The 15,889-nt window shown below is 33.9% G+C and overlaps 1 protein-coding gene across 1 annotated transcript in view; it reads right to left on the bottom strand.

The window, feature by feature from the left end:
• Positions 1 to 15,612, bottom strand: part of CCDC18 (coiled-coil domain containing 18) — a 35,515-nt gene extending 19,903 nt beyond the window's left edge. Inside the window, exons 1-13 of the mRNA XM_070939361.1 lie at positions 15,479 to 15,612; positions 15,188 to 15,338; positions 14,887 to 15,051; positions 14,146 to 14,255; positions 11,573 to 11,701; positions 10,204 to 10,300; positions 9,459 to 9,580; positions 7,001 to 7,310; positions 4,675 to 4,742; positions 4,420 to 4,571; positions 3,447 to 3,664; positions 2,311 to 2,421; positions 1,881 to 2,012 (exon numbers count right to left, since the gene is read on the bottom strand). Coding sequence (XP_070795462.1) covers positions 1,881 to 2,012; positions 2,311 to 2,421; positions 3,447 to 3,664; positions 4,420 to 4,571; positions 4,675 to 4,742; positions 7,001 to 7,310; positions 9,459 to 9,580; positions 10,204 to 10,300; positions 11,573 to 11,701; positions 14,146 to 14,255; positions 14,887 to 15,051; positions 15,188 to 15,338; positions 15,479 to 15,612 — 1,899 coding nt within the window. The remainder of the gene's footprint in view (positions 1 to 1,880; positions 2,013 to 2,310; positions 2,422 to 3,446; positions 3,665 to 4,419; positions 4,572 to 4,674; positions 4,743 to 7,000; positions 7,311 to 9,458; positions 9,581 to 10,203; positions 10,301 to 11,572; positions 11,702 to 14,145; positions 14,256 to 14,886; positions 15,052 to 15,187; positions 15,339 to 15,478) is intronic.
• Between the last annotated feature and the right edge of the window lie 277 nt (positions 15,613 to 15,889).

The raw sequence follows: 15,889 nt of genomic DNA, 5'->3' as shown, positions 1-15,889 counted from the left end.
TCTGCAGACGATTTGACTTTGTTTGAAAAAAGGGAAAGTATGATGGAGCTCTTATAATTGGACTAATTGGCACAGGAACAAAAGAAGTTAAATGGCGCAGGAACAAAAGAAGAAAATTGATGTGATTTGTTTGAATTAGAAGTAAGAAAAAGAACTAAATTGATATATGGAGAACTAAATTGTGAACATTAAAACTGAAATGAAATATATGTTACAGACAAAGAAAGGAGGAATTATATACACACGGCTGGAAAAAAGAAGATAGAAATAATATGACTAAAAATAAAGCAATGTATAGATGGGTAGTAATGATAAAAACTTTTTCAAGTTTTGAGCCTTGGTAGTACAGGGTTTTAAGGCACCCTGTTATTAAGCTGGTTATTAAGACCAGCTGCCTGCAATTACTGCAGGGTTCGAATCTCGCCAAGGCTCAAGGTTAACTCAGCCTTCCATCCTTTCTAAGGTAGGTGAAATGAGGACCCAGTTTGTGGGGGCAATAAGCTGACTTTGTACAAATATACAAAAGGATGAAGGCTATTGCTGAGCACATTGTAAGCCGCCCTGAGTCTTCGGAGAAGGGCGGCATATAAATCAAATTAAAAAAATAAAAAATAAAAAAAATAAAAATAAAAATGTATATGAATATGAGAAGAATTTGATATAATATATAAAAATTGAAATAAAGAAAAGAGTAAGATTATGAGAGAAATAGAATATATTAACAGAAATTTACTAATTCATATAAGGAAGTGTTTGGAGTAAGAATTAAGTCTCAATGTTAAATTGTTATAAAGGTGATAATGATAATATAATCGAATATTAACGTATTGATGGATGGCAAAATTAAAAAAAAAGGGATGATTATGCTGGGATAAGCAGCAAACTAAGGTGATTATGCTCGGATAGACAGCAAAACATAGAGAATTATACTGGGTATAACAGTAAAATACAAAGAAAATTATTATGGGTTTGACAGCAAAACAAGATGATTATACTGGGAATAACAGTAAAGATAAAAATAATTCTGCTGGGATTGACAGCAAAAACAATGATTATACTGGGAATAACAGTAAAATTTAAGAAGACTAAGATGTGATTAACAGCCAAGAGAGGATGATTAAGAGAAAGATTATATGCTGGGATAAACTTTTGGAAATAAAGGTGACCATGCTGGAATTGATATTAATAATGACATGAATATTTTGTGATTAAAAAGGTTAAATTGAGATAAATAGTAAAATGAAGATGATAAATGCTAACAGTTAAAATACTGTGTAACTATATTGTTGATTTATGTTTTTAAGATATATCCATCCACGTTAAAAGGAAAAGAAATTGAAATGATATTGAATTAAGGATTTTAAGATTAGTGTGATGGGTTTTAAGAATTTTTTCTTTTTTTTTAGATAGAATTTAGGGCAATAATGTTAGAGATAAGGTTAAGTTGTGTTATTTGAAAATTAAGATTTGTGGTGAAATTATAAAAGGTAATTGATTTGTGTAAAATGATGTTAGGGAAAAAATCATTTTTTTCTCCCCCCCCCTTTTTTTATGATAATTAGCGGGGACTTGGGAAAAACTTTTGTTAAAGAGGAATTAATTAGTAATTGTACCTACCTATGACCGGATCAATGGCTCGTTCTGAAAATTTTTTTATATGTTTCTTTTTTAAAAAAATAAAAAAAAATTGTTCAAGAATAGCATGGCAACTGTTCCTTATAGCAAGAAATTCATGGGGGGAAAAGCACTGGATAGTACAATATTCTATCAATTGGAACATTAGCTATTCTTTTATCGAGATTTGCAGTAGCATTTTAAAAAAGCCATGCAGAATTGAAATTTTAATTTCAATATTCATATTATACAACTTTGAGACTTACTAAATCAATTTGTTTTTCCATCTCCTTGTGTTGCTCATGATTAATCAACTTTGTTTCTTCTAACATTGTAGAGAAGTGATCTTGTTCTTCAATGATGTTCCTTTCCATGCTTTGAAGCTGAGAGTTCATTGCCTAGAAAAAAACCATTTTTTTTTACAATTTGACAACAATTTGATAATAAGTTGACAAAAATTATATGGATGTTTTGGTAACCATTATCTTACTGTGTAAGCGCAACTAAAAATATTAGCTAGAAAATTAACAGGCAAAAATTAGATACATAATTTTATGTATTTTTTTTTTTGCTTTTTATAAACTATATTAGAAACATGCTCTGAATAAAACAAAGCACAATTTGTTTAACATCATGTAAGATTAATGTATCTCATTCTACTTCAAAATATTGAAAAAAAGAGTAAAAGACTGTTACCATTAATTCTTGTTCCAATTCAGTATTTCTTGCAATTGCAGTTACATAAGCAAAAGTTTTTTCTTCCAACTGTTTTTCAAGGATGGAAAACTGGGAGGATTTTCTTGCTACCTACAAAGAATATGTACACAAACTGAAATGAACAAGGGTTGATATAATTTTGTACATTTATTATATAGATAATGTAACTTCTATATACTGCAAATGGTTGCGCCAATGGCAGTATATGTTTTTTCACGGTTTAGGGTATTAGTAATGGCAAATAACATGAGCTGTATTTAAGAGTATTTAAAAAAATACATACATAGTTAAATTGCAAAGTATAAACTCATTCACATTCACAGTTCATCCCATTTACCTATAATCTTATCTCACTTCTCTATTTATTTATTTATTTATTTATTTATTTATTTATTTATTTATTTATTTATTTATTATTCATTTTATTTATCAAATTTACTGGCTGCCCATTTTACTGCAAAGTTACTTTTTTGTTATTTTTGTTAAAATTAACAGCAATATCAGTCATGTCTGGGATAAGAAATACACAGGTATCTGCTGTTTTATATGATGACAGAAAATACTGTTACATTTGATTTTGGCTTGTGGGACTATATTACAATGGCTATTGCATACTTTGGACCAGGGTGGTATTCAGCAGGTTCTGGAGAACCGGTAGCGGAAATTTTGAGTAGTTTGGAGAACCAGCAAATACCACCTCTGGCTGGCCCCAGAGTGGGGTGAGAATGGAGATTTTGCAATATCCTTCCCCTGGAGTGGGGTGGGAATGGAGATGGTGGGTATCCTTCCCCTGCTATACCCACCAAGCCACACCCACAGAACCAATAGTAAAAAAAATTGAATTCCACTACTGCTTTGGACACTGACAAATTATCCCCAAAGGCCTTAACTATTCATTGGTTCAGTAGTGAGAATGATCTTAAGCCAATATGAGTTATTACTATGAATGAAATCATAAGGAAAGGAGATCTCAGTACTGATGCAACAAGCGAATTCTAGCCAGAGTATATTATTACAGAGGAATTAGTGTATATTCTTGGAACTTCCTAGGCACCATATGAAAATAAAATTAAACTAGATAGCCTTCAAGAACAGACTTCTTAGTTTTCACTTACTTCTCTTTCCAAGCGACATGATTTTGCAGCTTTCTCTAATAGCTCTTCCTGTATTGTTTGAAACTGATTAGTTCTCTGGGCAATGTTGTTTTTTAAAACAGCACTTTCTTCTTCTGATTTTTCCAGTTTAATACGTAGTTCTTCTAAATTTCTAATTAATATTTGCTTCTCTTTTTCAAACTGTTTACTGAGAAATTCCAGTTGTTTGCACTTTGTCCCTTTAAAAATGAGACAATGATGTTTAGACATTTATAAAAATTTAGAACATACAATATTGTAAAACTATGCATTTTTACCTATGTAATGTTAATCTGAGAATCCATTTTTAGATCTGCAATATTTTAGATGCATACATTAGTCATAATATTTTGGTGCAGAATCTTCTCTTAATATAGATAGTCCTTGACTTACAACCACAATTGAGTCCAACATTTCTTTGCCAAGTGAAAAAGTTATTCTTTGTGTTTTAAGTGAGTTTTGCCCGATTTTGTGACCATTCTTGCTATACTTGTTAAGTGAATCACTGCAGTTGCTAAATTAGTAACACAACTGTTAAGTGAATCTGACTTCCCCATTGACTCTGTTTGTCAGAAGGTTGCAAAAAGTGATCACATGACCTGGAGACACTGCAACTGTCATATATATGAGTCAGTTGCCAAGCGTTTGAATTTTGATTGTGTGACCATGGGGATGGTGTATCAAAGAAAAAAAAATACTTCAGTAAATGCCATATCAAGCATAAACGTGACCTACCATTTCTACATAGCCTAGAAAGTGACCTGTTTAGCTTTATCATCTCCTGAACCACTATGGTGCTAGTCAGATTCTTGTCACAAGCATTTATTGTACTTTTAAGTGGATTATTTTTGGAGAAGCAACTATCTAGTATTCCAGAAACAAATTACATTTTTTTCAGTTTCATTTGGACAAATACAGTGCCTTGCTACTGAAGTCATATAACCATTATACATACCTGCCTGATTTCCACTGAGTTTTACTGGTTCAGTTTCTAGGCCATTCAATTCCTGTCCCTCATCATCTTCAGAGAAATCTTGACCTAATTTACAGGTCATATATTCTGTCTGAAGTTTCTGAATTCCTGCTTCTTGAAAGTTAATTTTTTGTCTAAGAAAAATAGTATATGATAATTTATTTTTTATAACTCAAAATGAATTTATTTCATCCTTAATTAAAGGATCCTTAATTAAAGTTACAGTTAAAAGAATACCTTAGCTCTTCTTTCAGAAGACTATCTATTTCAGACCAATTACTGCACAGTTCATTAGAGTGATTATCCTAAAAAATGGGCAAAAACAGAAACTAATATAAAAAGAAATTGGTTATAATTAATTATTAATTCAGAAGTCATTCATGGATACACTTTATTTATTTCTCAACTTTATATGGCCATACATCTCACAGAAACTGACTCTGGGTGGCATACAATAATCCAATTAAAAATTAAACATAAATACTTAAAACCATTATATAATAATTATTAAAAACGTAAAAACTATAAAAGCAGAACTAAACAAAAGAAAATGATAGAGGGATGTTAACAATAATGGAGCCACTGCATAAGGTGTCTTGAAGGATCTTTGAAAAGTCAGGAGTGATGCGGCTGTCTAAACATTTTAAATGTTGGGAAATTGTGAGGATATTTCCAAAAAATAGGTAAGATAAATGTGAAGAAAAGGAAAAACAAATACACCCTATATTTTGTCCCCTCTGCATCATTTCACTTTTATATTTCCATTCCCTCATTATTAGTGTAGTTCTTTTATCAAAAAAGAGACTGTAGTTAATACTTTATAAATATCTACCATTACAAGTACTGTATTTTTCGGAATATAAAACGCACCAGAGTATAAGACACATCTTAGTTTTTGGGGAGAAAAATAGGGGGAAAAAATCTGCCTACCAGGCTTCTAAAGAACAGCTGAGAGTCGGAGCAAAGCATGGAGATAGCTTCACTTGCTAGCACCTCGTTAAAGCACAGCGAGTGAGCAGGCAAAGCTGGGAAGATTGCTTCACTACTAGCGCCTCGTTAGCGCGTTAGGGCTGGAAAAAAAGCTTTCAAAAAGCTACATTCGGATTATAAAACGCACCCAAATTTTCAGCCTCTTTTTTTTTGGGGGGGGGTGCATTTTATACTCCTAAAAATACAGTAATCCTTGACTTACAACCGTTTGTTTTTGTGACTGTTGAAAGTTACAATGGCACAAAAAAATGACTTATGACCGTTTTTCACACTTATGACCACTGTAGCATCCCCATGGCCACGTGATCAAAATTTAGACAGTTGGCACTTCAATCATATGTCCTCGGGTTATGTGATCACCTTTTGCAACCTTCTGACAAGCAAAGTTAATGGGGAACTTAACTGTGGCAAGAAAGATCATAAAATGGGGCAAAACTCACTCAAAAAATGTCTCACTTAGCAACAGAAATTTTGGGCTCAATTATGGTGATAAGTCAAGGACTACATATATTAGGAGCAACTGTGCTTCCAAGAGCACTTTATCAGGGGAAAGAAGAAGAATGGCACAGCAGTTCCTGTTTGGAATTGCTTTCTTTATCTACATAGTGTGCTACTGACAGACCATTCTCTAGCAGAGATCCCCAGTCCCGGGGCCGCAGCCCACTACTACACTACAGCATGTTTGGAACCAGGCTGCGGATGCAGGGTGAGCGAGTGTGGATGAACGCACACCTGTGAAGCTCCACTTGTGCAAGTGGCAAATGGAGTTGCATGTGTGTGCGTGCTGGCCTGCCGCTCATGTGGAACCATTCCCTCTCCCTTCTCCCACCAGTCCATAAAGCCGGAAATGTTGGGGATCACTGTTCTAGAGTAATTCATTTTGAATATTTTCTTAGCTGGTCAGCAACTAGTCAAGGTAAGGATGTGTAAATGCAGTTATTCTATTCATTCAGAGGAGCTTTTACAATGTACCTCTTTAAGTAAGAGTCCATATGTCATCTCATAAATCCCATTTAAGACTGGGGGTGTCTTTAACTTGGAACTCAAAGGTTGGATTTACACCATATGATGAACTCTTAGCTCATAAAACGTATTTGGCACTGGTTTGATGTGATAGCTGGTTCATGCAATATGCTAAGACAATGACTGGGTTACCATAACATACGGAATCATGTATACTAAGCTCTGTTGCAGTTCAGTGTAATTAATGTGTAATTTCCACCATAAAGTAAAACAATAACTATTATAAGGGTTTCATATAGAAGGGTCCTTCTATACAGGGATAAAGGCACCCTTTCACTTATACAGAGAAAAGTTTGCATTTTATCACTGTTAATACATGAATTTTAGTCCTGCCTTAGGAATAAAATGAGTAGGTGACCTTGGGCCAGTCTTTCAATCCTAAAAAAGACAACAGTAGCAAGCCACTTCTGAAAATCTTGCAAAAAATCTGTAGGGACCTAGTCCAGATAGTTACTAGAAAGCAGTGCTGACTTGAAAGCATAGGCACACAAATATACATACGTAAGACAGTTAAGATATCCTTCAAAAAATATCAGAGAAATCATTGTACCTCTTTTGATGAGCTTTGGGTCAACTGGAAAATAACATTTTCTAAAGTTTTCAGTTCTATTTTTGAATGCTGAATTTCTTGACAATACAAATTAAGTTGATCTTTTTGTCGTGCGATTAGTGCTTTTAAATCTTCATTTTCATTTATTATGGCATTTTTTTCTTGAACTCCTGCTTTTTGTTCTTGAAGTTTATTTTCAAGGATCTGATTCTTTTGCTGAGAATGTTTGAGCAAAAATTCCACTTCAGACATTTTTGCTTCCATACTTTTAAGGTTTTGTATTCCGGTACAGTTCTCTTCAGTTAATTGTCTAAAATGCAAAACAAAATTAAACAGGTTCTTCAAGATTATCTTATTCTCAACATGATTTCTTTGACAATAATTATTTGAATCACAATTTTATTTTGAAAATGGATTCCAAAAATCAGGCTGTGCATTTACATACAATCTTTTGGAATATGAAAACTTCATCCTGACTTTTTAAAGTCTGTCATAAAAAACTAATAATTACAATAAAGCATCAATAATCTATATTTGACAATTTGGAGTCTACAGGCACAAAAACCACACAAATTAAGCCATTATATAAATTGGCAGAAGCTTATCACCATTTTTAATATTGATACATGCATGCATGCAAGTGTGATATCTATATATGTCTACACATACACACATACCATTAAATGGTCCATATCTTCTCAGAAACTTACCAGTTTTAAATGTTTTATGTTTTGAGACTTGTAGCATTAAAGAAAATTGTGCACTATTGCCCACTGCCAGAAAGAAGTTAAATGGTGGCCGGACTTGGCTGTATTTGTCTTTTACAGTAGTATAGTTCTTCAAACAATAATATACTTTGGTTTTCTGTAGTGTTTTATGAAAATACACCTAACTCCTAAAAACAGAAATTAAGATTCTGTTTTGCATATAACATCCCTTTGTAAACCATAAAGTGTATGGACAATAAATCAGTTGTAATTCCCAGCATCTATTTTGTGGCATCCAGCAATTCCAGATAGTTTTGAATTTTAACTCAGTTTTTTCCCTTTCAATATGATTATTAATAATATTTTATGGGTAGTCTTTCACCTATGACAACAATTGGGACTGGATTTCCAGTCGTAAGTTGAGGCATACACATGCCGAGATCCAATTTTATGATATTTTTTGTAGAGGTCATTAAGTGAACCCGCAATCGTTAAGTGAATAGGGGTCATGTGAACCCTTTCTTCTGAAAGTCACAAAATGCAGTCATGTGACCACGGGGTGTGTGTGTGTGTGTGTGTGTGTGTGTGTGTGAACTATATATAACTTTTTATACCAAAGCATCCAATGTGATTGAGAAAACATAAAACACGTTATATAAAGTATGAATTAAAACAATATAAAAATATACAGTAATAAAGAGAAAAAAGGAAAAGAAAAGGAAAATGGGAAAAATATTAAGCTATCTTTCATATTAAAAAAAGACCTGACAAAAGGGATTAATCTACAACAGATGCCTATAAAATGTAACAGTGGATACCTCACAAATTTCAGGAGACGACATTCCAAAATATAGGTATCACTTTATACAAGGCCTGCCATGAACAACACAAAGTGATATCCTGTGGTTCTAGATACACAGAGTCCCCCCCTGAATAAATTCAATAATAAACCAGGCCTATAATGATAAAGTTACTCATGCCTCTGAAAAAAATAGCTCAATATACCTATTTGGGAACAATTTTATTATTGGAAGCATTTTTCAGTGGGTAAGAAATGGAGTTTCAAATTGGAATGGAGGAAGATTTAAATCTCTCTCTTGAAATCCAGAAAAAAAATAACAATTCTCTCAAATTTTGCCCACCTTTGCAATAAACCAATTTATAAAAGATTGTTCAGTGGTTTTCCCATTTTCAAAAGTTTTTGGCTTAAAGTATTTATTGCCACCGGACATAGCAATATATACCTATTTCTGTGTGCCTTTAAGTCAATCTTAACTTCTGGTTATTTCCTGGACTAGTCCCTGCAGTTTTCTTGGCAAGATTTCAGAAGTGGCTTGTCGTTGCTAGGTTCCAAAGGCTGAGAGAGACTAACTGGCTCATTGTTACCCAGCTGGCTGTGTGCCTAAAGCAGGACTGGAACTCACAGCTTCCCAATTTCTAGCCTGATGCCTTAACCACTACATCAAACTGACTCTCCATTTGCTTATAATCAAATATTAATATTTCAAAATCTAAAACTTCTACTGGGGAATACAAAACAATACACAAGAATGTGAAGAATTCAAATACTGTTAATATTAAATCTATATACTGGACAAAATATGCACAAAGGTTGTTGTTTACCTGCTATAAGGCTTGAATGGGACATACAATTATTTTCATTAACCGTTATCAAATGTCAGAAGACTTCATGATCATAAAAGCAATTCTGATTGTTTAAATGCCAAAATCTAACATAGACAGACCCTTACCTCAATTGATCTTTTATGTTTTCAAGTTCACTTTTATAGGTATTACATTGTGTGAGCAACTTCTCCTTTTCATTTACACAGTTTATTAACTTTTTTTCTAAAATTTGTTCTTCAACCTGGACCTAAACAAAAGAAAAATATACAGAACCAATCAACCCGCTATTTATCAAAATAATAAAATAAGGCAGAAATCAGTTTGCCAAGCACCTAGGTCATGTGATCGCTGGAATGATGCAACAGTCGGACATGAGAGGATCAGTTGTAAGGCATTTTTTCAGTGACATTGTAACTTTGAACAGTTGCTAAATGGATTATTATAAGTTGAGGACTACATGTAATTTGGGTTATTTCTGTTTGTTTCTTTGCAGATATTATATTACTTGGTTTCCTAGAGTTCGGTGATTGGGTCGTATGCAAATGAAGAAAATACATAAATAAAAATAATGCAATCATATGCATGCCTACTTAATTATCAGCTCATTTAGGACAAACAGACTTTTTCCTGGGTAAATCTGTATCCTAAATTCTTATAAAATAGCACTACATTCTGTCTATTCTCCAAACCTTTTAACAGCAACAATTATGTTTCTGATATACAATAAATCCAATTTTTATTGCCTAAGATGCTATTACGGTACAGGCAAAAACATATTAAACAACTGTAGTGACTTTTAGAACTAATAGTTGAATTCATAGCTTATGATATATAAATGTTCTATTAAATATCTTGAGAGTCTTTTCTTACCTTTTCCAGTTTATTAGTTATTTTCTCTTTGTATTGTTTAAATGTTCTTGTCAACTCCTCAGCATTATACAGTGCTTCATTTCTTTGCTGTTCAGTTCTTTAAATGAAAATAGCAGCTCAGTTTAAAGAGGTAAAATAATGGTTCATCAACAAAAAGACAATAACCGAACAATAGAGAATACATATTTGTTGGATATCATTCAAACATACCTCAGTTCTAAAAAGGTTTAGATAAAGAACTTCAAAATGTCAAGGAAATTACATGTAATTACATGTCCAAATTACATGTTTTTCATGAGAAATTAAGAATAAATTTAGCTTTGGTCAAACATTCCTTCATAAGCAGATCTATTGATGTAAGAACATTTTGTAAACCTCCCAAAGTCGCTTAATAGCAGGATGGGCGGATGTAAATTTAATAAATATGTAAATTTTGAATGTGGCTCAGAGCACAGCAGCAAATCTCAGTCTGAGTAGTTATTGAATATGCTCAATCACTAAAACAGAACAACAGCATCAGTGTACTGATAATTTTCTACAATAAATTTTCCAATAAATTTAACCCTGAAAGTAAACCTGAAATGCACGCAAATTGGAAATGTTAGCTATTATTTCCTCTCTCCAACTAAAGAATTGTACAAGTGAATTGTACACTACTATTTATTTCCATGCCAATAACAGTTTGCAAATACAATAGTTAGTTGTAGAACACAAAGAATCCAGTGTTTCTTTAACTCTGCACATTTAAACTAGTGCCTATAATATTTAAAGTGTAGGCCTGAATAAGAATCCTCTGTTTCTATATGCTTTACATCATGGCTTTCTTTATATACTGGTAACAACTTTGAAACCATAAACAAGAGAAAAAACCAGAAGGGCTATTTCCATGTCTCTGCAGAAAGATCAGTTTGGCCCTCCCCCAATTGTTACCTAGCAGCAGCCATTTCATTAAAATACCCAGTAATCCCACCAATCATAATAACTGTAAACTTAAGCAGAGTCCAGTCCATTATTCCGTCTGTGTATCTAATGACTGGGATTGCCCAAATGTTCATTTCCTTGATGGTATTTCTTTCACCGAGTTTGGATTTTAAGATCTTCACTCTCATGATGTATTCACTACTAACTTTCTTGCCTTCAATGTACTTGATTTTGTCAGCCTCAAGGAATTTTTATTGGTTCAAAAACCAGTACAACCTGTTGATATATATATCTTCAATATGCACTCAAACATATATATGACATGCAACAATACTGCTGAATGCTACTTTATTTAAAAAATATTGAGCATATTAAAAATTATTCTACAGCAAAAATGTATATAGTCAAGATTTCAGACTTAAACACAAAAATGCATGTAATTTGTCACCTCTTCCCTTGTTTGGACCATCCAATTAAATCATGCTTCATTTTTCTATAATCCTCCTTTAATTTCTGCAAATTATATTCTTTTTCCATTAGCATTTTCTGGCTTTCTTCTAATTTATCTTCTGTATCTCTAAAATACAGATTTTTAAAAAATATGGTAAGTTTACTTATAGCAAAGATATTAACAGCTGAAAAGCATTCTCATCTCCCCAATTCCAATAATATTTTCAGTATAGAAATTTGAAATAAATGGCCAGAGTAATGTACACTAAGGCAGAGTCTCCCAACCTTTCTGGCCTGGCGGGGTAGGTGGGGTGGGTGGATGGTTCCATTCGAGTGGCAGGCATGTGCAACTGCCGCTCACGCAAATGGGGCATGTATGTATGCCCTTGCCTATTGCAAGTGGGGATGCATGTGCACTCACCCGCCACTTCCACAGCCTGGTTCCAAACGGCTCAAAGCCCGGTAGTAGCCTGTGGCCTGGGGGGTAGGGACCCCTGAACTAAAGATCAGAACATTATTTACCAGAACTCCTTGATCTACAACTATTAGGTCAGCAACTGTTCCAAGTTATTTTATTTTATTATTTTATTATTCATATTTCTATGCCGCTCACTCTCCGAGGACTCTGGGCGACTTACACCAAAAACAGTATACTAAATAGCATATTGCCCCCAACAATCTGGATCCTCATTTTACCCACCTCGGAAGGATGGAAGGCTGAGTCAACCTTGAGCCGGTGAGATTTGATCCGCTGATCTGCTGAACTAGCAGTCAGCTGAAGTAGCTGCAGTACTGCACCCTAACCACTGCGCCACCTCGGCTCTTCAGTTCAGTTATGATGGCACTGAGTTATGATGGCACTGAATGAATAGTGGTTATGAATGGTACTCAGAGTTCTGCCAATCCCAGCATTTTTTTGCCATGTATATGTATACATTCGAACTAGACTGTGATGTTTCTCTGTGTCATATATGTGTGTGTGTGTTGGGTATATACATAATTCTTATCTTTTGAGAGCTGAATGCAATGAAATTTCATTTTAATATATGCTGATTACTATACATTTAAAGTGACAATAAAGTTTTATTCTATTATATTCCTTTCTGCGGTCACATGATCACGATCTGGTGCTTGGCAACCATTCATACTTATGTGCCTCACAATCATATGATGGCTATTTGTCATCTTCCCTACCAACTTCTCTAAAAACACAATGGGAAAGCCAGCAGGTCACTGGGTTGAGTTTCTCCCATCCATGTACTCTCTGCCAAGTCCCTCTGCACCACCCACTCACACACCCCTACACACCTACCCCACCCCATATCCCTGGGCTCCATCCTTGACCTGCATGGTGCCTGTCACATACCTTTGTGCACCCTTTTCAACTGAATGGCACCTATTACATACCTCCTTGCACTCTTCCCAACTCTGCTAGTGCCTTGCCTCTTGCACACCTTGTCTACTTTGCCCAATTTACACAATTCGTGTGCATCCTCACATTCCCTAATCCACACCATGCCTGTCACACACTCTCCTGACTTATGTCTTTTGCCTGCCTTTCCTGACCCATGGCTTTTGCACACCACTTGTGCACTCGCACACTCTTGCCTTGCCATGCCATGCAGTGGATCTCATGTATATTCCTTACCCATCCCCACACCTCCATGCACCCCCTCACTCCTTCCCATTTATTTGTGGGCGTGGACTTGCAATTTCTTGCTGCATTCACCATTGACTTTGATTATGGGAAGCCAGCAGGAAGTTGCATCGCCTAACGACCAAGGTATTCACTTAATGAACCAGGACTCAGGGATTGCCATTGCTAAGCAATACTATTGCACTTTATGACATCATTTACCACTGGAAATTCCAATCCCAATTTCTATCATAAGTCAAGGACTATCTATATTCAATTAGTTTTCTAGAAGGATAGGAAGGGGTAGAACATTCATTCATTCATTTGTACATTCTCTATCATTACTCACTTCAAACCAAAAACTCTGGCAGCTAACAACAATAATTTAAAAAAAAACCAACCCCTCCTCAACAGAAAATAAGTAGACAATTGGTAATTGAAATTAAAATAAGAAAACAGACAAACCCATCAATACAGATACAATACAAATATCTCAAGAATGCTAATTAACAGATTCCAATGGACTATAGAATAGTCTATCCAGAAGATGACCAAGCTATGATTGAGAGTGCGCAGAGACTCCCACTGAAGGAAAGGGTGAACCTAGCACATAACACAAAGCTCTGCAAAGACTGACCTGGTCATAGTTGCTATCTGGTCCTCAAACAGGAGCTATAAGTTTAGGAGGATCTCCAAATTCGCTCTGGCTCTATTTGGGGTAGTGCAACTCCATTCAGAACAAGAGATAAAGAAGAGATAAAGAATTCCCAAAACTGGAGGGCCTAGAGCATACCTTATTTTCAGAAAGGAAACCCCAATTTGATACAGTGTATAAACATTCATCTCAATATGAAATGAGTGAACCAAGCTCCAAGTGGAAAATAGTGAATGAACCAACATTGCAAATTAGAAAAATTAATTTAAACAATAATTACTTTAGAAGTCTATTCTGAGCTTGAACATCTGCTTCCAAGTTTGCTATCTGTTCTTCTAATATTGGAATATGGACCGAACGTGTACCCAAAGTAGATTCCAGGAAAGATATCTAGAAAAATAAGGTAAAAAGGAAGAATCCATTATTGTTTTTTTTTAACAGAGTTTTTTTACACTTATTTGATTACAAACTTCTTTTTTCGATCTAATTTTTTGCTACTTCCAGTAGGCAAATAACTTCAATAATTACCAATATAAATAGAGTATTACTTTACTAATTTCCAATATTATTAATCTGCACATAGCATGATACTTTAAGTTAGTCAATAAAACAATAGAGATAATAATATTCTATGAAGACCATTTGTTTATTTTCACTTAACGATATAGTTAAACATTGACAATTATAGCATATATAACAAGGCTATAAAATCTTGCAAGATTAGGACTGATTTTTGGTGATCTAATATTGCTGTGGCGCTTAAAATGTAATGTGTGAGACACATCAAGTAGCTTTTTTCTTTATGTAATATGGAACAATGGTTTTAATAAGGATACATCATTATGCCACTTTAAAATTCACTCCTCCAAATCTGAGCCAAGGTTAATATTAAAAAATGCAGCTAAATATTCATAAGTGATAACATAAAAACATTACACATTACAATTCAACATAAAGGAGAATATTATAGGGTATAATTAACAATATAACAGGTAATAAACATGCTTTTTAAGATACCTACTTGTGCTCTTGCCTGGTTCAGTTCAAACTTTATCGTTTCAATTTCATTCATTAGTTTGTGGTTCTGAGAAATTAATGAAGCATTGTTTTCACGGACTACATTCAGTTTGTCCCTTAGAAGTTCATTTTCTTCTTCCATGTTCTTATCAAAAGCCAGTGAATATGACTAAAAAAAAAAGCATTTGTAATAAGTACAAATGTTGTTCATTTTTAATTTTTAGGATCAACAGTATCAGGATTTGGGATAAACCAACGGTAATGTAGGCATATTGCTAGAAATGAGCAAATTCTCAAATAATTACTTTGTTCTTGGGTTTCCTTGAAGAATCACTGTTATGCCAAGACATTTTGCTCACAGTATTATTCTGTAATTCAGAAGGATCAACCAGATCTTCCAGTGTTAAAATTTCAAGCTCACTATCATGAACGCCAAGTTCAGAATTATGTGAATTACTGGAAAAACAAAAATAAGAGAAGCATATTATTTCAATTTTTTATACTAATTATTCTGACAGAAAATCTTGAAGTTAGAATATAAACACAATGTAAATAAGCATATTAGTACCAGTAACTTTAGTTCCATACAGTTATACCTATAAAGCTGTTTTCCCAAGTCTTGTAAATTTTTTTCTGTTTTTTTTAGATGACCTCTTAATGCTACAATGTTAGCAAGCAAATCTTCCACATCTTCCTGTTGGTCACTGGAAGCCGAAGAGTTAGGTTCCATTTATATTCATTTGTCTGAAATAAATAACTAATAAGAGAATAGTAATATAACCACCTTTCACTTTGAAAAAATGCTTTTTAATTCTCATAACAGAAAGCAATATGTTAACTCTAGCTGCACAAATACATTCAGCCACTTTCATACTACTGTTTAACATTAATAACTATCAAAAATTAGTTGTTTGGAAACAAACTTCAATTTATGGTCATTTTTAATTTATAGGAATACTGTAAGTTGAATAATAATACCCAATTATTACTAGGAGAAAGTGCCCTGC

Source organism: Pituophis catenifer, unplaced genomic scaffold (assembly GCF_029215685.1).
Source record: "Pituophis catenifer annectens isolate HBS135680 unplaced genomic scaffold, rPitCat1.0.hap2 SCAF_3, whole genome shotgun sequence".
Taxonomy (NCBI): domain Eukaryota; kingdom Metazoa; phylum Chordata; class Lepidosauria; order Squamata; family Colubridae; genus Pituophis; species Pituophis catenifer.
The sequence above is the reverse complement of the archived record's forward strand: the minus strand, read 5'-3'. Positions and strand labels throughout refer to the sequence as shown.